Here is a 25,740-nt window from a genome sequence, read left to right as displayed (position 1 = left end):
GTTATGCAATGCTACCAAATACTAATTGAGTGTATGTAAACTTCTGACCCACTGGGAATGTGATGAAAGTAATAAAAGCTGAAATAAATCACTCTCTTCTATTATTCTGAAATTTCACATTGTTAAAATAAAGTGGTGATCCTAACTGACCTTAGACAGGGAATTTTTACTAGGATTAAATGTCAGGAATTGTGAAAAACTGAGTTTAAATGTATTTGGCTGAGGTGTATGTAAACTTCCAACTTCAACTGCAAATGTAAATGTTAGGGAACCACTAAAGTTAAGTTCACTTAAGTTCATAAAGCAATCTCACTAACGGATGCAACAAATATAGCCTCTCACAAGACATGCCTCAAAATATGTTAATGAGTGAGAAACAACAATACCATGCACACACTAGTGTTCAAGAGGTTTTTGGCACTCCAAAATGCGGTATGGTACTGTATTCTGAATTACAGTAAATTACTGGCAGCTAGTTGCCAGTAGGTTGCTGTAGAGTTTCAGGACAAGTTTTGTAGAATTCCTAAAATACAGTACATTACCGTATTCTGTGGGCATTCTTACTCACGGGTGCAACAAATATGGTCTCTTACAATAAGGAGTATTGGTGTCTCTGAGGGATCTTTGGTCTGTTTTGTTAACTACCTCTCTCAAAGTGTGCAGTGTATAAAGTCAGAAAATCTGCTTTCTCAACCACTGCCTGTCATCAAGGGAGTACCCCAAGGCTCAATCCTAGGCCCCACGCTCTTATCAATTTACATCAACAACATAGCTCAGGCAGTAGGAAACTCTCATTCATTTATATGCAAATTATGCAGTCTTAGACTCAGCTGGCCCCTCCCCAGATTTTGTGCTAAATGCTCTACAACAAAGCTTTCTTAGTGTCCAACATGCTTTCTCCACCCTTAACATTGTTCTGAACACCTCCACAACAAAGGTGATGTGGTTTGGTAAGAAGAATGCCCCTCTTCCCATAGGTGTTATTACTACCTCTGAGGGTTTAGAGCTTGAGGTAGTCACCTCATACAAGTACTTGGGAGTATGGCTAGACTGTGCACTGTCCTTCTCTCAGCACATATCAAAGCTGCAGGCTAAAATTAAATCAAGACTTAGTTTCCTCTATCTAAATCGCTCCTCTTTCACCCCAGCTGCCAAACTAACCCTGACTCAGATGACCATCCTACCCATGCTAGATTACGGAGACATCATTTATAGATCGGCAGGTAAGGGTGCTCTCGAGTGGCTAGACGTTCTTTACCATTCGGCCATCAGATTTGCCACCAATGCTCCTTATAGGACACATCACTGCACTCTATACACCTCTGTAAACTGGTCATCTCTGTATACCCATTGCAAGACCCACTGGTTGATGCTTATTTATAAAACCCTCTTAGGCCTCACTCCCCCCTATCTGAGATATCTACTGCAGCCATCATCCTCCACATACAACACCCGTTCTGCCAGCACACACACCACTGGGTCGCTCCTCTTTTCAGTTCGCTGCAGCTAGTGACTGGAACGAGCTGCAACAAACACTCAAACTGGACAGTTTTATCTCCATCTCTTCATTCAAAGACTTAATAATGGACACTACATGTAGGTATGGTTAAAGTGACTATGCATATATGATGAATAGAGAGTAGCAGTAGTGTAAAAAGAGGGGTTGGCGGGTGGTGGGACACAATGCATATAGCACGGTGAACCAATGTGCGGGAGCGCTGGTTGGTCGGGCCAATTGAGGTAGTATGTTCATGACTGTATAGTTAAAGTGACTATGCATATAAGATAAACAGAGAGTAGCAGCAGTGTAAAAGAGGGGTTGTGGCGGAGGCACACAATGCAAATAGTCCGGGTTACCTGTTCAGGAGTCTTATGGCTTGGGGGTAAAAACTGTTGAGAAGCCTTTTTGTCCTAGACTTGGCACTCTGGTACCGCTTGCCATGGTAGTAGAGAGAACGGTCTATGACCGGAGTGGCTGGGGTCTTTGACAATTTTTAGGGCCTTCCTCTGACACCACCTGGTGTAGAGGTCCTGGATGGCATGCAGCTTTGCCCCAGTGGTGTACTGGGCCGTACGCACTACCCTCTGAAGTGCCTGAGGGGGAATAGGCTTTGTCGTGCCCTCTTCGTGACTATCTTGGTGTGTTTGGACCATTCTAGTTTGTTGGTGATGTGGACACCAAGGAACTTGAAGCTCTCAACCTGCTCCACTACAGCCCCGTCGATGAGAATGGGGGTGTGCTCGGTGCTCCTTGCAGAGGGAGGTGTTTATTCCCAGGTTCCTTAGCTTAGTGATGAGCTTTGAGGGTACAATGGTGTTGAACGCTGAGCTGTAGTTAATGAAAGCATTCTCACATAGGTGTTCCTTTTATCCAGGTGGGAAAGAGCAGTGTGGAGTGCAATAGAGATTGCATCAACTGTGGACGGTATGCAAATTGGAGTGGGTCTAGGGTTTCTGGGATAATGGTGTTGATGTGAGCCATTACCAGCCTTTCAAAGCACTTCATGGCTACGGACGTGAGTGCTACGGGTCTGTAGTCATTTAGGCAGGTTGCCTTTGTGTTCTTGGGCACAGAGACTATGGTGGTCTGCTTGAAACATGTTGGTATTACAGACTCAATCAGGGACATGTTGAAAATGCCAGTGAAGACACCTGCCAGTTGGTCAGCTGATGCCCGGAGCACACGTCCTGGTAATCCATCTGGCCCTGCCGCCTTGTGTATGTTGACCTGTTTAAAGGTCTTACTCACGTCGGCTACGGAGAGCGTGATCACACAGTCACATAAAAGTAATTTAGCTCATCTGGTAGGCTTGTGTCACTGGGCAGCTCGCGGCTGTGATTCCCTTTGTAGTCTGTAATAGTTTGCAAGCCCTGCCACATCCAACAAGCGTCAGAGCCGGTGAAGTATGATTCAATCTTAGCCCTGTATTGACGCTTTGCCTGTTTGATGGTTCGTCACAGGGCATAGCGGGATTTCTTGTAAGCTTCCAGGTTAGAGTCCCGCACCTTGAAAGAAGAAGCTCTACCCTTTAGCTCAGTGCGAATGTTGCCTGTAATCCATGGCTTCTGGTTGGGGTATGTACATACAGTCACTGTGGGGACGACGTCCTCGATGCACTTATTGATAAAGCCAGTGACTGATGTGGTGTATTCCTCAATGTCATCGGAAGAATCCCGGAACATGTTCCAGTCTGTGATAGCAAAACAGTCCTGTAGTTTAGCATCTGCTTCATCTGACCACTTTTTTATACATCGAGTCACGGGTGCTTCCTGCTTTAATTTTTGAATGTAAGCAGGAATCAGGAGAATAGAGTTGTGGTCGGATTTACCAAATGGAGGGCGAGGGAGAGCTTTGTACGCATCTGGCTGGAGGGGGGGGGGGGGGGGGGGGGGGGGGGTGGACCAGGCTGGAGGGGGGGTGGACCAGGCTGGAGGGGGGGTGGACCACATAAGTTCATGTAACTAGGGTGACCACATTCAAAATATCCAAATGCGGGACAACGGGATGATTTTGCAGGACATTCGCAGGACAGTGTAGTCTACATTAATACAAATATTTGGCAGCATTTGCATATGCATTTAGATTTTCTTGCATTACTGTTTTGTGAGCAAATTAGAGCAGATGGTGTTAACAAAGCAATATAGAATTCCTGTATTTTGTTTAAATTCAAGCGCATTCTGCCTAGTGCCACGCTGTTGAGTTTTGGCAGCATGATCATTTTTTTGGGACTATTCAGCTAACCAACATAAAATCTCATAAGAAATTAGTAATGGTGGAAAAATGACCCAATTGTCATAAAAGTAAAAGTAAAGATACCTTAATGGAAAATGACTCAAGTAAAAGTGAAAGTCACCCAGTAAAGTATTGCTTGAGTAAAAATCAAAAAGTATTTCGTTTTAAATATACTTAAGTATCAAAAGAAAGTATAAATAATTTCATATCCTTATATTAAGCAAACCAGATGGCACAATTGTCTTGTTTTTTAGATTTACCAATAGACAGGGGCACACTCCAGCACATAATTTACAAACTAAGCATTTGCGTTTAATGAGTCTGCCAGATCAGAGGGAGTACGGATGATCAGGGTTGCTCTCTTGATAAGTGTGTGAATTTAACCATTTGCCTGTCCTGTTAAGCACTCAAAATGTAAGGAGTAGTTTTGGGTGTCAGGAAAAATGTATGGAGTAAAAAGTACAATATTTTCTTTAGTAATGTAGTAGAGTCAAAGTAAAAGTTGTCAAAAATATAAATAGTAAAAATATAAATAGTAAAGTATAGATACACCAAAGTACTTTATACCACTGTAAATGAGGTGGTGTTTTTGGTGTAACAGTGATGCGGTACGAATCTCAATTTGGCCTCCGCGTGCCTCCAGAGTCTCCGAAATTGGTCACAAGTAAAAGTGAAAGTCACCCAGTAAAGTATTGCTTGAGTAAAAATCTAAAAGTATTTTGTTTTAAATATACTTAAGTATCAAAAGAAAGTATAAATACGGCGTCAATGACCACATTTTTTGCATCAAGCATAATATTTTTTTTTTTACCTTTATTTAACTAGGCAAGTCAGTTAAGAACAAATTCTTATTTTCAATGACGGCCTAGTGGGTTAACTGCCTGTTCAGGGGCAGAATGACAGATGTGTACCTTGTCAGCTCGGGGGTTTGAACTTGCAACCTTCCGGTTACTAGTCCAATGCTCTAACCACTAGGCTACCCTGCCGCCCCAAATTGGCTCTCATGCCTTCCTTACACATGTTTTGGTGATGCAGAAACAAGAGACCACATGTGTGCCTGTTTTATGAAAATATGGGAATATTTGGCAAAATATGGGAATATTTGATCAACATTTCTATTTGGTCTCAGGGAATGTCAAACAGTTAGGATGGGAGCCTTTTAAAATGGGATTGAGAGAATTCGTAGCAGCAAATATGTTTAATGAACAACTAATGAGCATGGAGAGCCTCACAAGTTTGACGAAATTAACTTATATCTTTCAGTGTAGCTCTTGATCAGAACCATGCTTTTTGTACGTTGTCAGGAGGCCTAACTGTCCTCCCCAAGTGTAGCTTGGAATTTAGCCTGAAAGTATAAGAAAAAAATTGGTTGGTAACAGGCCTATGACATTGGCTTACTTCTCATCTTGCGTTGCACTTAATATCAGATCTCAACAACGATTTGAGAAGTGTTTAACATCACCAGTACCGCATCTTTATGATATATGTGTTTTCATAAGTGCAACATGAATGCAAGAGACAGGTTGGAATGTCTGACTGAAACAAGGGACAAACCTTTTTTTCTAAATTGGTGGTGTTTGAATTTGTTGATAAAATGCGGGACATGATTATTTGGTTGCAGGCATAAAGGGCCAAAATCTGGGACTGTCCCGGACAATCCGGGACGTGGTCACTCTACATGCAACATCTGATATTGCTCAAATTTGGAATGCAAGTAGTCAGTTGTCAGATCTAGATACACAGACAGCATTAGGAAATCTTCATGTCTATTTGAAATATAGACCTGTAAACAGATACAATAGGTGCAAATATCAACTATGAATATTCATGATGAGTGTTCAATAGACTTTCCAAAACTTTCAAATCAAGTTTGCTGGCATCCAAAATCCAATATGGCTGCCATAATAACATTTGTGAAGGTTAAATCACCTGTAAATATTAATTGTGTAAATGAGAAATATTTTCAGTAGTGTGTAAAACACACTATAGAGACTGTTAGTGTAAACACATTTTATTCTGAATCCAATATGGCCAACATGATTACACCCAAACACCTTTGCCTGCATATAAGTAGCCCTTGTACATTTTGTATTGTGTTATTCTGTCTTTAAAACTAAGCACATTCCTTGGGAGAATTTGAAGAGGGATGTCTGAGTATTCTGTCCTTGATTTACAACAGGGTGTGAGGTGTTAACCCCCACCAGTTCCCTCCTCCACCCTCTGTGGGGTGAGGCGGGGGGGTCTGGTTTAAGTTATTTATTGCAACGCTGATCTGACCTATTTGGAGCCTCACAGGACAGTCACGACAGTCCCCCTCTGGTGGATTCAATCTTGGAAGGATTCTGCAAGTTGCAACCCACCACAAGAATGACCACAGGGTGTCCTGGTTTGTGGATCATCATGAGAGTCCCCCTCTGATGGTTTAACCTGGTAGGATTTCTGCAAGCTGTAGACCCCCACAAGAATGGCCATGGGATGTCCTGGTTGTGGATCATCGTTCTGGATCCGTCATCCGGTTGTCCAGGTTGGTGGATCTAGGCAGTAACTTAGACAGACGTTAATAATGCACAACACTCATGCAATACATCACTACATTCCCCCTCAAATGAGCAGCATTGTGGCACTAACTGGTGGTCTTATCACTTCCTAAGTGTAAAAAAAAAAAAGAACAAAAAAAATGTATACAAAATATAGTTACTACACCTTAATCATCTCTTCTATATACGTCCACAGTCTTGGCTGAATGACTCTATCATGGCATTTTGTATATCTAGGGCGATCCTAATTAGCGGTGTGTTGCTTAGGGCACTATCCTAAGTTGATAACTACATGATAAGTCTACAGCTGTAATGCACTAGCTTCGTACAGTCTACAAGGATGACCTATGGACCTCTGGGGAGAAACTGGCGATTAATATAGCTGTAGTCAAAGGGCTTCAGGGTCTATTATCAACTACCAAAACCGTTATTTTGCTCAGACCTTTAAGTGATCCTAGTATAAATCCTCATTAAATGTTACATTGGGCATGTGTGTTTATGCTTGCACAAGCGCACATGTCAAGGGCAAGAAAACCAAGTATCCTGGAAGGCTGCAACCTGGGCAGAATGAGTCTGACGTCATCAGATCATTTCCATGTCAATGACTGTGTGTCAGTAAGAATCGGTGCCGACCTCAAGCCTTATGCCAAGGGGACCTGTAGTGGTTTTACTACTAGTCAATGTGTCTTACACCACTGTAGTGGCAATAGGAGTCTATTTCATAGCTATGCTATCCACGGAGGAGCTAACCTCACGACGGAAGTACTCTATAAGCACTGAACCAGTCGTATGCGGTGTGATCATGGTTCATGACTTCTAATAACTTTCCTCCTGAATGGAGGATTCTATTTATTAGCAGCATGTGTGTTAACCATCAGAAGAGTGTTTTGGAGATTCCCTTCCATGTGTTGAAATCTCAGTGACACCTCAGTGATATCTCAAGGTGTATTCTAAGGTTATACCCTTCGAGGGGCTTGTCCGCACGCACCTCTCTTTTCTTGTGGGGAAGTTTACAACTTGATTTGTCTCCTGATCGGGCAGCCTCGTACAGTGTTGCACGTAGCCTCAACCCCCCTCAAGGTGTTCCTCGTCAAGTGCGCGGAGAGAGTTGTCTTCATCCTGTTTTGAATTTTGGGCCGAAAGGCCAAGAGTCGAAGCCAAGCTTTGGCTTTGTTGGCGAGGAGACGCCATAGTATTTGGTGCCTAATGGCCAAAAGGAAAAGACTGAAGGGGCACCTGAGAGAGGTAAAGTCTGAAACCTTCTGTCGTCTTCACTTCTTTGTGTACCAAGCTCTGGTTGTGAGCTTGATTGCTTTGCTGAGTAGTCATGCTGTACCGCGTGACTGTTCTGGAGTTCCTCCAGGTGGTGCCTAAGTGTGGTATTCTGCTGCATAGATAAGTCCACTTGGGCGCTTAGAGTACTTTGGCAGTAATTACAGCATTGAGTGTTCTTGGGTATGACACTACAAGCTTGGCACACCTGTATTTGGGGAGTTTCTCCCATTCTTCTCTGCAGATCCTCTCAAGCGCTGTCAGGTTGGATGAGGAGCGTTGCTGCACATCTATTTTCAGGTCTCTCCAGAGATGTTTGATCAGGTTCAAGTCCGGGCTCTGGCTGGGCCACTCAAGGACATTCAGAGACTTGTCCCGAAGCCACTCCTGCGTTGTCTTGGCTGTGTGCTAAGGGTCGTTGTCCTGTTGGAAGGTGAACCTTCGCCCCAGTCTGAGGTCATGAGCACCCTGGAGCAAGTTTTCATCAAGGGTCTCTCTGTACTTTGCTCCATTAATCTTTCCTTTGATCCTGACTGGTCTCCCAGTCCCTGCCGCTGAAAAACATCCCCAGAGCATGATGCTGCCACCACCATGCTTCACCATAGGGATGGTGCCAGGTTTCCTTCAGACGTGACGCTTGGCATTCCGGCCAAAGAGTTCAATCTTGGTTTCATCAGACCAGAGAATCTTGTTTCTCATGGTCTGAGACTCTTAGGTGCCTTTTGGCAAACTCCAAGCGGGCTGTCGTGCCTTTTACTGATGAGTGGCTTCCGTCTCACCACCATAAACGCCTGATTGGTGGAGTGCTGCAGAGATGGTTTTCATTCTGGATGGTTCTCCCATCTCCACAGAGGAACTCTGGAGTTCTGTTAGACTGACCATCGGGTTCTTGTTCACTCCCCTGACCAAGGCCCTTCTCCCCCGGATTGCTCAGTTTGGCAGGGCAGCCAGCTCTATGAAGAGTGGTTCCAAACTTCTTCCATTTAAGAATGATGGAGGCCACTGTGTTCTTGGGGATCTTCAATTGTGCAGAAATGTTTTGGTTACCCTTCCCCAGATCTGTGCCTCAATACAATCATGTCTCTGGGCTCTACAGACAATTCCTTTCGACCTAAGGTATTTCTGTTATTGTGTTTTAATCATTTCTAAAAATCTGTTTTGTCATTATGGAGTATTGTGTGCAGATTGATGAAGAAAAAAATGAATTTATCCATTTTAGAATATGGCTGTAACTTAACAAAATGGTGAAAAGGTCAAAGGGTCTGAATACTTTCCGAAGGCACTGTACACACATACATATACATATACAGGTTATGGAGAGGTGTCGGGGGCTGCAACACTCGGCGCTTGGGAAGCTGTTGTTGTGGGGGGTCAAGTAATAATGACTTGGTTACTAAGTAGTGTCTTTTCTAACATGGACCATTATGTATTCACGGAAAATGGGCATATACCTGAACCCTCTACTCTGGGTAACACTGCAGCATACAGTGCCTTCAGAAAGTATTCACACTCCTTGACTTTCTTCACATTTTGTTGTGTTACAGCCTGAATTTAAAATGGATTGGATTGAACCATTTTGTTATGGCAAGCCTAAATAAGTTCAGGAGTAAACATTTGCTTAACAAGTCACATAATATATTTGCATGGACTCACTCTGTGTGCAATAAGTGTTTAACATGATTGTTGAATGACTACCTCATTGCTGTGCCCCACACATACAATTGTCTGTAAGGTCTCTCAGTCGAGCAGTGAATTTCAACACAGATTCAACCACAAAGACCATGGAGGTTATCCAATGCCTCACAAAGAAGGGCACCTATTGGTAGATGGCTAAACATAGAAAAAAGCAGACATTAAATATCCCTTTGAGCATGGTGAAGTTATTAATTACACTTTGGATGGTGTATCAATACAGCCAGTCATTACAAGATACAGGTATATTTCCTAATTCAGTTGCCGGAGAGGAAGGAAACCGCTCAGGGATTTCACCATGAGGCCAATGGTAACTTTAAAACAGTTACAGAGTTTAATGGCTGTGATAGGAGAAAACTGAGGATGGATCAACAACAATGTAGTTACTCCACAATACTAACCTAATTGACAGAGTGAAAAGATGGAAACCTGTACAGAATACAAATATTCCAAAACATGCATCCTGTTTGCAACAAGGCACTAAAGTAAAACTACCAAAAAAATGTGGCATAGCAACTTTTTGTCCTGAATAAAAGTATTATGTTTGGGGCAAATCCAATACCACGCTCCATATTTTATGTATATGCTTGTAATGGTTAAGGACTGGGGAGCTTTTCAGGATAAAAAAAAATAAATGGAATGGAACTGAGCACAGGCAAAATCATAGAGGAAAATCTGGTTGTCTTCTTTCCACCAGACACTGGGAGATTAATTCACCTTTCAGCAGGACAATAACCTAAAACACAAGGCCAAATCTACACTGGAGTGAATGTTCCCAAGTTAGTACCCAAGTTACAATTTGGACTTAAATGTACTGAAATCTATGGCAAGACCTGGAAATGGTTGTCTAGCAATGATCAACAACCAATTTGACAGGGCTTGAATAATTTTGAAAATACATTTGGGCAAATGTTGCACAATCCAGGTGTGGAAAGCTCTTAGAGATTTACCCAGAAAGACTCACAGCTGTAATCGCTGCCAAATGTATTTCTACAAAATATTGACTCAAAGGTGTAAATTTCATTTTCAAAACATTTTCAAAAATGTGCTTTCACTTTCTCATTATGGGGTACTGTGTGTGAGAACAATCCAGGCTGTAACACAACACAATGTTGAATAAGTCAAGAGGTATAAATACTTTCTGAAGGCATTGTACAGTGGGGCAAAAAAAGTATTTAGTCAGCCACCAATTGTGCAAGTTCTCCCAAAAGATGAGAGAGGCCTGTAATTTTCATCATAGGTACACTTCAACTATGACAGACAAAATGAGAAAAAAAATCCAGAAATTACATTGTAGGATTTTTAATGAATTTATTTGCAAATTATGGTGGAAAATAAGTATTTGGTCAGTAACAAACGTTTATCTCAATACTTTGTTATATACCCTTTGTTGGCAATGACAGAGGTCAAACGTTTTCTGTAAGTCTTCACAAGGTTTTCACACACTGTTGCTGGTATTTTAGCCCATTCCTCCATGCAGATCTCCTCTAGAGCAGTGATGTTTTGGGGCTGTTGCTGGGCAACATGGACTTTCAACTCCCTCCAAAGATTTGGGGTTGAGATCTGGAGACTGGCTAGGCCACTCCAGGATCTTGAAATGCTTCTTACGAAGCCACTCCTTCGTTGCCCGGGCGGTGTGTTTGGGATCATTGTCATGCTGAAAGACCCAGCCAAGTTTCATCTTCAATGCCCTTGCTGATGGAAGGAGGTTTTCACTCAAAATCTCACGATACATGGCCCCATTCATTCTTTCCTTTACACGGATCAGTCGTCCTGGTCCCTTTGCAGAAAAACAGCCCCAAAGCATGATGTTTCCACCCCCATGCTTCACAGTAGGTATGGTGTTCTTTGGATGCAACTCAGCATTCTTTGTCCTCCAAACACGACGAGTTGAGTTCTTACCAAAAAGTTATATTTTGGTTTCATCTGACCATATGACATTCTCCCAATCTTCTTCTGGATCATCCAAATGCTCTCTAGCAAACTTCAGACGGGTCTGGACATGTACTGGCTTAAGCAGGGGGACACGTCTGGCACTGCAGGATTTGAGTCCCTGGTGGCGTAGTGTGTTACTAATGGTAGGCTTTGTTACTTTGGTCCCAGCTCTCTGCAGGTCATTCACTAGGTCCCCCCGTGTGGTTCTGGGATTTTTGCTCACCGTTCTTGTGATCATTTTGACCCCACGGGGTGAGATCTTACGTGGAGCCCCAGATCGAGGGAGATTATCAGTGGTCTTGTATGTTTTCCATTTCCTAATAATTGCTCCCACAGTTGGTTTCTTCAAACCAAGCTGCTTACCTATTGCAGATTCAGTCTTCCCAGCCTGGTGCAGGTCTACAATTTTGTTTCTGGTGTCCTTTGACAGCTCTTTGGTCTTGGCCATAGTGGAGTTTGGAGTGTGACGGTTTGAGGTTGTGGACAGGTGTCTTTTATACTGATAACAAGTTCAAACAGGTGCCATTAATACAGGTAACGAGTGGAGGACAGAGGAGCCTCTTAAAGAAGAAGTTACAGGTCTGTGAGAGCCAGAAATCTTGCTTGTTTTTAGTGACCAAATACTCATTTTCCACCATAATTTGCCAATAAATTCAATAAAAATCCTACAATGTGATTTTCTGGATTTTCTTTTCTCATTTTGTCTGTCATAGTTGAAGTGTACCTATGATGAAAATTACAGGCCTCTCTCATCTTTTCAAGTGCGAGAACTTGCACAATTGGTGGCTGACTAAATACTTTTTGCCCCACTGTAGATGGTGGGGCTCCTTAGTGGGGACTAGTAGAGCTGATAATGATTATGAATTAGCTGTGCAAGCTAGCTGTGCAAGAACTAGAGCCACCACTGGCTACTTTCTGACCTCACCCTGTTAGGGCACACTCATGTCCTGGTCACCTTAAATATTTGAATCAACCTTGCACACTTAGTTTTGGTGGGGAAAATAAGGCTGCACACTACTAGAGTAGCTGACCGTTTATTTTTGGAATTATATGCTGTAAATGTGTGAATGAGATTAAAACATGAACACACTGAAAAACACGTTGGATTCGTTAAGTCAAACACAACAGAGGCATGGCAGTGCCACTCATAGTCCTCCATATACCAAGAACTTTGTGAAACACTTTTAAGAAGACTTTTCCCGCCAAAACTCTAACAAGTTCAAAAGTAACTACTGGAAAAATGTTTCTAACATAGACCGCAGAGAATGGTCAGAGGCGACCTAAAAATACTTTTGTCATTTTGGATGTTTTTTTGTGAAGTCATAAAAAAGGTTATAAAGGAAATACTGTAACTTGAAAAGTATACACACTACATGTACGAAGTTTCCATCCTCTGCATTGTGCATGCTATATGAAAAATGATGAAAGTATTTTTGTTAATAGAGGGATGTGATTTTAGAAACTATAAGAGGAAACCGTTTCTATAACTGTGCACAGTAAATTGTCACCGCCCCCTTTAGTGAGGTCAGAGAGCATGCCAGCCTGACGAAACCGCCCCTTTAGATTGAACTGTATAAAATGATGGGTTAACAATTAACATATCAGACCAGAGTTACTTGGAGCTGCAGCTCACGTTTAAAGTGGTTTCAACTCTGAATCTCAACACAAGGTAGAGAGCGATAAAGTCACCTCCCGGACAATCACTGGTACGGCTGATTAGCTGTCCTAAGTAAAGTATCTAGAAAAGCGAATTGAAGTGGAATCATGCTACTCTGCTCAAACCACCGTAGTACGCTACTCTCATCACCCCACTGGGAACCATCAACACAACATCAACACCCAACCCCCTTTCCAAGAAAGCCCTGTCCACCGAGAGAAACAAAGGATTTTAACATAAATACATTCATGATTTCTTACTCCAAATGGGCTGCGGTTCATATAGGAGTGCTATAAGTGAGAGTAGTTTCTAAAATGTACCAACGTTAAGTGGCTCTCTCTCGCCCTTTCAATATCTTTTGTAACAAGCAGCCATATTGTTCTCTGTCCGCTAGGGACCTGTTCTTAACGTATTAAGTGTGTATGTTTATCCTGTGTTACTTTGCTAGTTAGCTAGTAAATAAACAATTAAACCAATATGTGTAGTACTGAATCCTAAGTAAAGCTCAGGTTTTTGCAGATGCAAGGAGGTTACGACTGTTCAGAATGATGATATGATATGAGGTTATGATTAATAAGTTAACTGTTTATGGATGTGATAGGTAAAGACATTTAGAGTTTAATTCGGGAGATGGTAACACTTTAAAGAACCACTCTCGTGTTGCCCCAGATCCCAATGAGTTAATTGCTACAGGATTCATTTAAATCAGGTAACAATTAAACATTTTTAGGTTGATTAGATAAATAACAGTCTTCAAATAAATGTTAGAAGTCAAGTCACGACAACCACCATAGATAACATTTTTTTTGCCATTGTTATTTCTAATAAAAAATAAAAAACATTAAATGTCTTGTGTCGCCGCTGAGCTCTCAAATGCCGTGCCCGTCTCTCACTATCCGGATTCCTTTGGATGTCCCTACCCTGAACTCTAGCCCTTACCTAACACTAAACTTAACCCTTACCTTAACCATTTTACATCTCTACTTGATTGAGGTAGGGACATCCCAAGGATCCCAGATAGCAGGAACCCTCTGGGAAATTCTATGAACTACTCTATTTGAGCGAAAGTCATTGACACCACTCTAATTGGTTTTCTGTCGTACTGGGAATTGGTAACAACACAGTCTGCGAGATAACGTACCATCCCATGAGGTGTTGAGGGAAAGCCAGATTACCTATAGAATGGCCGTGATACACAAGCCGTAGGCTACACAATAGCTCAATGTGGCTACATTGGAATGTTGACTTGCACTGGAAAAACTTAAGATTTAATGAATATCAATATAAACGATGCTCCTTATGACTTATTAACTTGCAGATGTTATTAAAGCATTGGTATGACGACATATTAGTAACACGTTCAATCGTAGGGACTTTGATTCACGCAGGCGTCACGCAGAAGTTAGTCGGGCATTGGTATCACATCAGTCAGGTGTTCACTGGTAGGCGACAGCCACATGGTGGTACTGTTGCCTAGGTTTATATTTGGCCTTCATCACCACTCATACAGAACAGTTTTTCAAGGTCCAGAGAGAGACATTCACAGGAGCTCAGCCATCCACACAAAAATATGTGCATGCTGTGAGAGATTTTACATGATGTCACAATCAGAACGATTGGGAAGATTTTTACATGACAAACTTCACTGCACTGATAGAGCCGAAATCACAGAAGATAGATGTGGTAGTTGCAACAGCAGAAAAATATTTGGGTGTGAGACATTTTTGTGCAGAATATCTACAGGAAGTTTTGAGAGAAGGAGTTCCATCCTTCCAAGCCATTGGCCTGGTGTAGGATTGTTTAGGGCCAAGAAATGGGATAAGGTGGTTGGTTTGGGGGGGATAGTAGGGGCACAACTTTCACTGGTGACGGGAGAAGTCATGTCCCCCCCACATTCTGAAATTGCATCCCCCCACCAGATTTATCATTGTAATGTGATACAAAACTAGGCAATGGTGTGCTTTAGGACCATGCGGATACCTCCAAGAGTTGGGGTAAGCTGTGTGGAGTGTTTATCCGACTGGATAAAAATAATAATAATGTTATGTCCCCTCCACTACTAAAACCAAAGTTGCACCCCTGGTGGATGGTGTATAGGTGCAGGGTAAGTTTTTCCCATTCCCCTTTATTTGTTGGTTTCGTACCAATGTGGAATTCACATTCAGAACTGAGAAATGCAGCAATATTCTAAAAAGCGTCTAGTCGGCCGGAAATTCACAAGAAGAAGCCGAAACAAGGGTGGTTTAACTTACCCCACTCTCCCCTACTGCTCTGCCCTTGAGTTCAGACGTGGCGCCGGGTCTGAACTGTCTTTATACCTCAGAGGTCTGAACACCAAGTTCCAGGATATCATCATCTACACTACAGACAGACCCTAATTTCAACCCAACTTATCCTGGTTCGTAACATTTTTTTCCCCCCAGCCAGGCCTATAGTTGTTTCCAGCTATCAAGATAAGTCAGCTATCCAGGTAGCTACCAACCATGTTTTTGATTGGGTCTGTCTTAAAAGTTGTCAAGCAAGCTGGCTAAATTAGCTAGCTAGCTAGCTAACAAATATATTTGATAGGATGCTGACAGTGCTAGCTAGCAAACTAACAATGTTTGAATGGAGATAACGCAAGTTTGACAGTGGTTGTCAGTATGTTGGGTATAACGTAACCAAACCGTGGAGGCATTACGTTAGCTTACTAGAAACAATTTGTGTAGCTTTTTTAGCTCCATTGGAGTGCGTGAGCTAGCCAGCTCAGCAATGGTAACGTTAGACCCAGAGCTATTCGATCAAGCTAGCTAACATTTGATACTCGTCAAAAACTTCATTGATAACTAGCTAGCCGTTCGTCCTAATTATAACCTCTTTTGCCATACTAGCCATGTCTGAAAGTGATTTACGAATGGATAACTAAAGTTAGCTAGCTACTAATAATATGGAAGTTATTGCAACGATGACACTGTTTAACTTTGATGCTAGCTAGCTACCATGATTCAGCCTGTTAACCTTGATAGCTGTAAAGTCATTTCGCACATCAGCTAGCTAGTTAATTTGTCACTATGTGAGAGTCTTGTGCGTATCCATTGCAATTCCACTGCTTATTACATTTTTAGACAACCTTATTTTCGCGCACACAAAAACATAGCAGGTTGTTAAAGTTACAATATGTAACTTTTTGGGCAACCCGATCAAATTCGAATAGAAATGTGAGTTATAGAGCTGTAAATCTCATTGAAAGTACGTCTAAGATGCGTCAGATCTTTATTATGTGCGCTATTCTATGCTTCCAGTTCGTAAGTTTAGTTTTTGCGTCTTACTTTTGTACACCAGCATCAAACCGCAGAAAATACAATATTTTTGGTTATTGAAAATATTTCACAGCTGTTTATATGGTACAATGATTTTCTACAATATACTTGCTTTGTCAAGAACTTAAATTAGGCGAACTATTAGAATCTTCGGAACCAGGAAATGGCAGCGAAATTTGTCTCGTTAGTCCGTTCTTGATATAGAGACCCAAAATGTTTTTCATGTCAGCAATCAAATTTAAGATGTATAACTTTCAAAATACAGAAATACTGCAGGTATTATGCATTTTGCTGCCAACATACTGACTCATCTCTTGCCACTTTAATAATGAAAAATGTATCTAATAAATGTATCACTAGCCACTTTAAACATTGCCACTTTATATAATGTTTACATACCCTACATTACTCATCTCATATGTATATACTGTACTCTATACCATCTACTGCATCTTGCCTATGCCGTTCGGCCATCGCTCATTCATATATTTTTATGTACATATTCTTATTAATTCCTTTACACTTTTGTGTATAAGGTAGTTGTTGTTAGATTACTTGTTAGATATTACTGCAGGGTCGGAACTAGAAGCACAAGCATTTTGCAACACTCGCATTAACATCTGCTGACCATGTTTATGTGACAAATCAAATTTGATTTGATTTACAATGCAAAACTTAGCATCATATGTTGTAAAATGACAGATGGGAAGACTTGTGTACATTTAGCAAGTATCTTTACTTGCTTACTTTAGTATTATGCATGTGTGTGTTTGCACTCATATTTCAGAAGTCTGAGAAAACATGTGGCGGAAGGCTGCGGGAGCTGCCCTGTTGGCCTTGGCCGTTGGATACTTCTACCACACCAACCCTGAGCTGCCTGAACAAGTTCTCCAGTACTTGTCCCTGCCTCATCCATCCACTCAGGGCGACCCAACCTTTGAGCAGGTTATCTCCACTGCCTGGGAGACCCTAATAACGGCCCCCGCCAGTCAGTGGGGCAGAGTGGCAGTAGGGTGAGTTTCAGAGACAACTAAGCATTCATGGTGTCATGATTTAGAGTTTGCTGTTTTGGTTTTCATCATTCTTCCAACAAAACGCTGAACTTCCCAAGTGAAATGGTAGTGCGTATTCGGCGTGTTTACTTTTTCTCTGGCTTCCTCCATTTAGGGTGAATGCATGTGTGGATGTTGTGGTGTCGGGGATAGGGCTGCTACAGGCTTTGGCTGTGGATCCTGGGTTGGGCCGTGACCATGAAGTGTTACACTCTAAAGAGGACCTGAAAGAGGCTTTCATCCACTACATGGAGAGGGGGTCCGCGGCGGAGCGTTTCTTCACCGACAAAGAGGTCTTCCAGAGGATTGCACGGGCCGCTGCAGAGTACCCTGGTGCTCAGGCAAGTTAACAGTGTTTATCCCCATTTTTATATCAGGGTTTTGAAAGCTATGATCCTGAAACAAGGTTATATAAGTTATTTTCTTCACAAATCAATGGGTACATATCATTAACTTACGAGTCCAAAAATGGATAAGCAACTGCTGATTGCCCCTTTTTTAAATGGACCTAATCACTGATCTGACATGACAGGATTGTCGGAATACCTGTTTTTGATGGTTATTCATCAACTATGAGAGCTGAACAGCGTTTGTGAATTTCAGTTGGCCACAATAACAGGAAACTGTTAGATAGCATACACTTCACATCTAATCTTGATCAAGCCTCATCCTGTACCTAAATGAGTGAAACTAAAATATCAGCAGTATAAGCAAAACAGTATCACAAGGATTTCCTATGGTCAGATCAACAATATATCACCCAACCCTTAGTTTGGTTTCACACTCTCATTGTCTATACATCAGATAGTTAACACTAACAGAAACCAACTTAGCCTAATTCAAGTTTTTGTATCCATTTGAAATGCATCATCCTTTCTGTACTTGAGGTAATCATCACCAATCCAACATGATTGAATAGGTGAAGGGGCAGTAGGTAGTCAAGAGGTTAGAGAGTGGGGACAAGTAGCCGGAAGATTACTGGGTGAAATCCTGAACCAGGCAATACAACGTGGAAGAGAAACGGGCAAAATAAATTGTGTGAGGTTGGGAGCAAAGCAGACAAAGGAATTATGTCTCCACAGACAGACTGATAAATTTGAAGGTCTATTTGAAAAAATCAGTTCAAGCTCACCCTGAAAGTTTGATATCGCATGTATTTTTGGCATCTGTAATTGGCTTCACCCCCCTGAAGACGAAGCACTTTTCCTTTTGAATAAAGGTTCCATCCAGAGAGGTTTGAGTGTCTGTGTCAAATTTAATTCTACGTGATCAACGGTAATTAATCATTTCACTGCTGGGCTATCTCTTGGTGCAATTGTGGTTATTATCAGACTCACTGATAAACCTCAACTCATTTTTTTATCTCTTCCTCTCTCTTTCCCTCGCTCTCTTTCACTAATTAGCTATATGTTGGAGGAAATGCTGCTCTCATTGGACAGAAACTTGCCACATACCCTCAGCTGATGGTAGGTTAGCACTTTTAATCTCAAACTCCTCACTAGAATGCATACATTTTGTACCATTTCTACTGTTCAGCCACTGTTGAATGGTTATCTGCACAGGGTTGTGTTTTTTTGGCACTGAGAAACTGTGGCAGTTTGTTTAAAAGGAACTGAGGACATTGCTTAACTTTTGAAATGTCCCCTACGTCTATATTACTGAAGTCAGTGACGGTGGATGATTCTGCCTTTTAATAGGTTCTGCTATGTGGGCCTGTTGGGCCTAAACTACATGAGATGCTGGACGAGCAAATCGTTGTACCCCCCGAGTCCTTGCAGGAGACTGATGAATATCACCTAATTCTGGAGTACAAAGCAGGTAAGGACCAAAGGCAACCTGAACGACAACTAAAAATAGGTTTCACAAGCTTTTAATAGCTAGGTGATTAATGGAAACACATTCCTTATTTGTATTTCTTTACCTCTGGTAGCCTAACTACACTGTTGGCCACTATTAAAAATATTTGTAAAAAATGCATAAGTCTGTCCTTTTGCGCCTCTATCTAGGGGAGCAGTGGGGTGCGACACGGGCTCCCCAAGCCAACCGCTTCATCTTCTCCCATGACGTGTCCAATGGGGAGATGAGAGCACTGGAGATGTTCGTGGCCAGCCTGGATGAGTTCCAGCCAGACCTGGTGGTCCTGTCCGGTCTGCACATGATGGAGGGCCAGGGGAGGCAGATGTGGGAGCAAAGGCTCAAAGAGGTCCGTAGCAAAGCACAAACAACAGCACAATAGTATATCGCATTTAGGGTTCTCACCAGAGTTTTGTTAAACTTTTGTATAGACTGAGATGGTTTGCTTGAACCTTTTCAGGCAGTGGCGGCCATTTCTGACGTGCGCAATGCGGTCCCCGTCCACCTGGAGCTAGCAAGCATGACTGACAAAGACTACATGAACAGCATCATGCAAGAGGTAAAGGTGTAGGTTTAACAGTATCTAAAATACAAGTTTGGCAGAACTTAAATTATACAAAGATAAAGAATATTAAAAGGCAGTCTGGTTAAAATCGGGATTTCTATCAAATTTGATCATATTTGGACGTTGTGATGTCGTCAAAATAGGCAATGTCAATTTAAAGTGGATTATAGCGTTGCGTAATAAAGTAATGTATTGGAGCTGATGCATACAATAAACGATTTGGTGTTGTGTTCTGTTAGCAGGTCATGCCCATAGTGACATCCATCGGGCTGAATGAGCAGGAGCTACTTTTCCTCTCCCAGGCCGGCACAGGGCCTCACGCTGAGCTGGCCTCCTGGGGGGGCATACCGGATGTAGGCCGCGTCAGTGACATCCTCCTGTGGGTCCTTGAGCAGCATGGACGCAGTGATCCCGAGTCGGAGGCTGACCTCACGCGTATCCACTTTCACACTCTGGCGTACCATGTCCTTGCCACTGTGGACGGGCACTGGGCCAACCAGGTGGCCGCCGTGGCAGCAGGGGCCCGTGTGGCCAGCATCCAGGCCTGCGGCCTCCAAAGCATAGATGCCAGTAAGGTGGTCCTTAGAGCTCCGCTGGAGTTCCACAGCTCCCACGGCGAACCTAGAGAGAAATTGTCCCTGAACCCAACTGAGCCTGTCACTGTTTGGCACCGTGGCAACGTGACCTTTCACCTTGCACCCGTGCTGGTCTGCAAGCAGCCACTCCGGACAGTAGGGCTTGGGGACGCCATCTCAGCAGAGGGGCTTGTATACTCTGAGATCAGGCCACAGCTACCATTTTTGTGAGGTCCTTTTTTGTTGCACTCTTGTTCTTTTATTGTATGGTGGTGTGCACCATATCTCCCCAACCAACCAGTGATGTCTTTACCTGTACTGTAGCTTTTTCTTGGGTTGAAATTCTGATCCTTGGTTAGCTAAGTATTTTGCACTGGGCACAGTTTAAGCCATTTCTGTAACTCCAAGGAGTTGTGCTGGGTTACCTCTGATTTCATTTGCCTTGTGAAAATTCTATGTAAATGTTTGTGTACAAAGACAATGCCAAAGCTGCTTGTCAGTTTGGTTTGGAGGGGGGAAATGGAAAAACATTCAGCGATATGGTCTCCATAAGTAGCGGTGCGATTTCAGACAGGGTTTGAGCTTTCACGCTGCACAATAGAGGAGCAACCTCCTGTGCACATATGTAGATTCTGAACAGTGCCAATGAGTTCAGCCTCTTGCATCACACTCTTTTGGAAGTTTATTTTCACATCATCTTGCTGAGTCTTAGTTCAATTTCCTTCAATAATCTTTTCTTGTTGACCCTGTTCAGAACAAGCTCCCTCATCCAAGCACTATAGTTGGGGAAAATGGGGTAAGTTGAGCCAAATGGTTAGTTGAGCCACCCCTTGTTTCTAGGAAACTATACATTTTGTGTATCATCATAGGTTTCATGTTTGTATCTAAACCAAAGTAGATTGTTTTATACATCAGTTTCCATTTCTATAAGCTGCAATATGAGGTCCTAAGCCTAGCATTAAAGTGCATCCTTGTAGCTACAGTATATGGGCTAATATAGTCAATGTTTGCCTCGAGGTAAATTGAACCAATCACTACCATACCCCATACAAATTATGATTATTTGGTTAGTTTTATGCACAATATGCATAGTATTTTAGCAATGTGTCATGCATATGAACTCGTATGGGAAAAAAAAGACAGTCCTGATGGAAAACCACATTTCTTAGTAAACTTTCCAAATGTCGACAAAACAAAATATGCCAGACAAGGTGGGATCTTTTTGTGTCTATAAAATGTGTTATGTGAGAAATGGTGGTGGAAAAGCTTTTATGCATAAATATTGATTTAACTATATCAATAACCACCAGGCATTATACACAAGGCTCATTCCTCTGCACAGGTGTTGCTGCTACCTGGCAGATCTGGATAGGTATTTTATATATCAGCTATATACACATGTTATAGCAATCTGTCAGTCAATGACACCGTTGATGTGGCACGCAAACATTGGTTGATGCGTGCAATGTCTGAGCAGGGGAATGTGACCAAGGTCTTATCTGACGACATGGAGTCTGACTTGCTAAACATATCAAGAATCTTGCGGACCAGTTTTATGGGCTTAGTAGCCTCAAATACAGAGAACATGCCTATGATTTGGCACATCAAAACTACTTCCGTGTCCCAGACAACTGCTTAAGAAATTGAATAGTAAGTGGTATTGAACAGAGAGATCTATATCAATGTAGGCATACATTTAACATATACGATATACCACACTCCCATCCATGAATTTAACATTGCCCTACCAGCATCATCACCCACTTAGGGTAAGTTGTGCCTAGAGACCACTTTTTGTGGACAAGTATGTTTTCAAAACGTATACTATATTTCCCTTGACATAGTGATGCTGAATGTAAAAAAAGTCGTATAATCTCACAACTACATCCCCTCATTACAATCAATACAACACCTGTGCAAACTGGGGCAGGAGCTAGAAGTTAACCACCCAGACAGTTTTCTTTGGGGATTTGGTCATTTAGTTTTCATTTGGCCAAATGAATACATTTAATCCATCAATGAAAACAGTGATGAAGCAAAAACAAATGTTATTTTGGGTTGGCGCGATAACCTATTACTTAAATTAAGGGGTAATAGTTTAGGGCTTCATTCAAGCTTAGTGTCCCCTTTTTTAATGGAGCCTTTACAAGTTTCCATGTCATGCAGATGATAGGACCTGTTGATAGGACCTGTTCAATACACACAAAGTGCAGTAGGAAGGGTTGTGACTATGGAGGACTGTGTCCTATGACACGCCCAGCAGACAAGGCTGGTATGGAAGGTTGCTCACCCAGACTGGGTTTCCCAAACTCGGTGCACATTTTGGTTTTTGCTCCGTCACGACACACCTGTTTCAAATAATCAACTAATCATCAAGCTTTGATCATTTGAATCAGCTGTGTAGTGTTATGAAAAAAACAAGACGTGCACCCCCTTGGGGTCCCGAAAACCGGGGTTGGGAAACGCTGCAGTAGTAACTCTTTAGCACATCTGATGAGACTGCTATCTATTCTAGTACTTGGTTGCTGTCTTCTGGCTAGCTGTTTGCCCTGTCACTCTCTGTTTGAATACTTTGAATGCCAGTAGCACACACAAGCTGTACTCCTACAGCTGTCATTCACCTAAGCCGGAAATAATATTTGGATCTCTTGTCCGCAATGGCAGACGTACACAAGCATTCCAAGCCCATCTGTATCCTTGACTCACAACTGGGTCAAGCAGACTATGAGGGGTGAAGTGTGCCAATGAAATACTTCATATTATTGTGAATTGTCACTTTTTGTTCAGCTATTTTGATCAACTTTACAAGTAAACATGTAAATTATACCTGTTACACTGCAACTAATGAAGCCCCTTGTTAAAACTCCTACAAAGACGGATTGTTACTGACAGGGTGCTGTTGGACATTGCACACAGCAGACTGTGCTGAAAGTCTGCAGACCCAGTAGTGCTTCAGCACATCTGACGAGAGTGCGATCTAGTACTTTGCTGTTGTCCTCTGGCTAGCTGCTTGCTCTAGCTTCTGCCAGTCTGACTGAATGATACAATGAATAATGCAAAGATGTACTTCTACGGCTGTGTAGTCTACTCTGCTGCTGTCAGGACATCCACCTCGCAGCCGGAAAGTACTATGTTAATCTCCAGTCCACAATGGCGGACGTACACAAGCATTCCAAGCCCATCCTTGACTCACAACTGCATCAAGTGCAGATTGTGTGGTGTCCAGCCACTATGTAAAGTCAAGCAATAGAATACTACATAATATTAATATTTAGAGTTGCTGCTTTCCCCCCCAGCTAATTTGTAAAGATGTATGGCTGTCTTGTTTATCCTATGTAGGACATGCCACATGGGCAATTCAACATGTTAATAATTCCTGGTAACTGATGGAGCCCATCATTTCTACGTCTTGGTATACGCCATGTTTATTGGTTTCACATCACTTGTGACCTTGGAGTAATTAAGTAGAGGAAAGATCCATTTTAAAAGTATTTGAACGCACCATCCATGCTCAAACATCACTTACCTTACTGCTATAAAGAACTGGAAATATTTTTTTTTGTTTTGATGCCCAAGGTACATTTTTGCTTTGTTGTTGCGAAACAGAATTGGGATGGTACAAAACAGAGCAATCATAAGCTATGCAGAACTTATTTGTCTCGAATCTCATTGCTTTCTTAGCCTGGTGGAACCAGACAAAGCTTATGATAGCTCACATTGTTTCACTTAAATGAAACTTGAGCATAGCGGTCAGTCTGCTTCATATAGATCCTATTAAATTACTAGAGAGCCTATGTCATGAACCCTCAAAGTTCCATCATGGTATGATAATGGCAGCCATTTTGGTCAGGGAGAAATCCAAACCACTCTAGTTGCGGGAAATGGGTTCATGTTAATTGAACGCAGACGTTCCATTGACCAGAATGGCGCACAATCAACAAATCTGATCTAACAATTTGGAGGTTCTTCAAATCCGTCATGATTTATGTATTGTAACAGGCCCACAATGTCCTTACTTGAGTCCGATTTTGATACATTTGGCTGTTTTTGCTGTATGTAGAGGCTGTCCCTTTTCAGGTTTAGAAGTGACTGCTAAATGCGAACTCCCGTTCGTATAAACTGGTTAGCATAGAGAAATCATTGTTGGTAGTGGGTCGTTTTTAACTGTAATGCAGTTGATCGGTAACGATGACATGAACATGTGTTGGGGTTGGCATCCATACAAGCATTATATTCAGATTTTTACCTCAACATAGTGTGAAATACACACAAACAATTGCCTAAATGTAGACTAATGTTGCTGGGGGTCAATGAGGAGTCTTTGTTTCCCCCCCACGCGTTTCCATGGCAATTCCATTGTTTTGGTCGAGTACGTTTGACCTTTATACCGCATATATTTCGAATGAATGGCAGAAGAGGCATAGGTGATGCGTTTCCTGCTTGTACCTATGCAGGAACATAAAAGGCATGCGATATCAGAAATTGTGTAATAGAATTGTCAACCTAAAATACTGTCATAATTATAAATACAGTTTATACTGGTTTTATTCCAATGTTCTGTATAAATAACCTCTATGATATGTAAACCGACCGTAAATGTCCACATTTCTTGGAAAGCTGTGAGTGTTATTATGAGAACTTCATATCATCAACTGATTTCAGACAGTGTATGGCTGTGGATTGACTGCATTGTTTGTTTGGAATGTTAATTAGAAAACTGGTTGGCTAGCTAACAAACATACAGTGCAGATAATCTTCAAATTCATTGTTTTACACAATAGCGTATCCAGTGGTGGCTGGTGGCACTTTAAATGGGGAGGATCTGCTCATAGTAATGGCTTGAATGGAATGGTATCAATCACCAACCATCCTCCCCTCAACAGCTTCCCCTGCTCTTATCACAGCACTGGCTGACCATGGTTGACCAACTCCCTTACCAAAATGGCTGATGTTTTATACTGTCATGAGAAGGTTCATGTCCATTCTAGTATTCTAATTCCTAATTCTATCGTCTGCTTGACCAAGCTACTGCTTTATTGTATGATCATGGGAATGTGCCAGTCTTCTTTGACAGCTTTGTGTTGAAATAGTTACTGTAAATATGCATTTAGTAAGAAATTGAGTATTCCTTTTCATTGCAGTGAAAATGTTAGGTACAATGGTTTGGTAATACAGTTCAAGGGTTGCTAGGGTTTTGAGGGCATTCTTCTGAGGCTGGTGAGACATATGCCTACTTCCTTTGCTGATTTCATCTGTTTTTGTTCGATAAATTCACATCCTACCGTTTGATTGACACTCATAATTGAGGATGTTGCCCCTTGGATGGAGCTATGATCAAATGTGGGTGTAGCTGCCATCAACCACACCTTTATATGCATAAGTAGGTTTCACAAATTTTTGTCTGCAATATGACATCATACATATCGTGGTTACTTCCTGCTAACAGATACTACCACCAATAACAATATTCAAGGTGCAGTGGCTAGATGTAGATGCGAGCATAGGTTATTTACTACTAATTTTCCAAAGATAATTTAGTATTTACCAGGTATGATTAAAGAAGCATTCT

At 41.9% G+C, this 25,740-nt stretch overlaps 2 protein-coding genes across 8 annotated transcripts in view; one reads left to right on the top strand and one right to left on the bottom strand.

The window, feature by feature from the left end:
* The window catches only part of kcnj11l (potassium inwardly rectifying channel subfamily J member 11, like), a 27,311-nt gene extending 12,095 nt beyond the window's left edge, over positions 1–15,216 (bottom strand). For 2 of the 4 annotated variants that reach the window (XM_036950598.1, XM_036950628.1), the window contains exon 1: positions 15,079–15,216. The gene's annotated coding sequence lies outside the window, so the exon portion shown is untranslated. Of the gene's footprint in view, positions 1–6,093; positions 6,345–15,078 lie in introns of those variants that run through there. The other 2 variants (XM_036950616.1, XM_036950603.1) reach the window with 2 other exon arrangements.
* adpgk (ADP-dependent glucokinase) lies at positions 14,828–25,740 on the top strand. 4 transcript variants are annotated; one of them, XM_021565239.2, is made up of 8 exons: positions 14,828–14,930; positions 16,913–17,138; positions 17,293–17,518; positions 18,581–18,643; positions 18,875–18,995; positions 19,184–19,380; positions 19,492–19,590; positions 19,836–25,740. In XM_021565239.2, the coding sequence occupies exons 2-8, from the start codon at positions 16,927–16,929 to the stop codon at positions 20,400–20,402; spliced, it is 1,485 nt and encodes a 494-aa protein (XP_021420914.1). In that variant the 5' UTR covers positions 14,828–14,930; positions 16,913–16,926; the 3' UTR covers positions 20,403–25,740. The 4 variants fall into 4 exon arrangements, with proteins under 4 accessions (XP_021420914.1, XP_021420922.1, XP_021420896.1 ...); XM_021565247.2 differs by lacking the exon at positions 14,828–14,930 and adding an exon at positions 15,115–15,224 and having other exon boundaries at positions 19,839–25,740; XM_021565221.2 differs by lacking the exon at positions 14,828–14,930 and adding an exon at positions 15,115–15,224.

Source organism: Oncorhynchus mykiss, chromosome 2 (genome assembly GCF_013265735.2).
Source record: "Oncorhynchus mykiss isolate Arlee chromosome 2, USDA_OmykA_1.1, whole genome shotgun sequence".
NCBI lineage: Eukaryota > Metazoa > Chordata > Actinopteri > Salmoniformes > Salmonidae > Oncorhynchus > Oncorhynchus mykiss.
This window is presented reverse-complemented; position numbering and strand designations above follow the sequence as displayed.

Bases quoted from the DNA above. Each gene is read 5' to 3' on its own strand.
- adpgk (XM_021565239.2), top strand. From the start codon at position 16,927: ATGTGGCGGAAGGCTGCGGGAGCTGCCCTGTTGGCCTTGGCCGTTGGA. The intron at 18,644-18,874 runs GTAGGTTAGCAC...GCCTTTTAATAG, and splicing joins CCACATACCCTCAGCTGATG to GTTCTGCTATGTGGGCCTGT. The intron at 18,996-19,183 runs GTAAGGACCAAA...GCCTCTATCTAG, and splicing joins AATTCTGGAGTACAAAGCAG to GGGAGCAGTGGGGTGCGACA.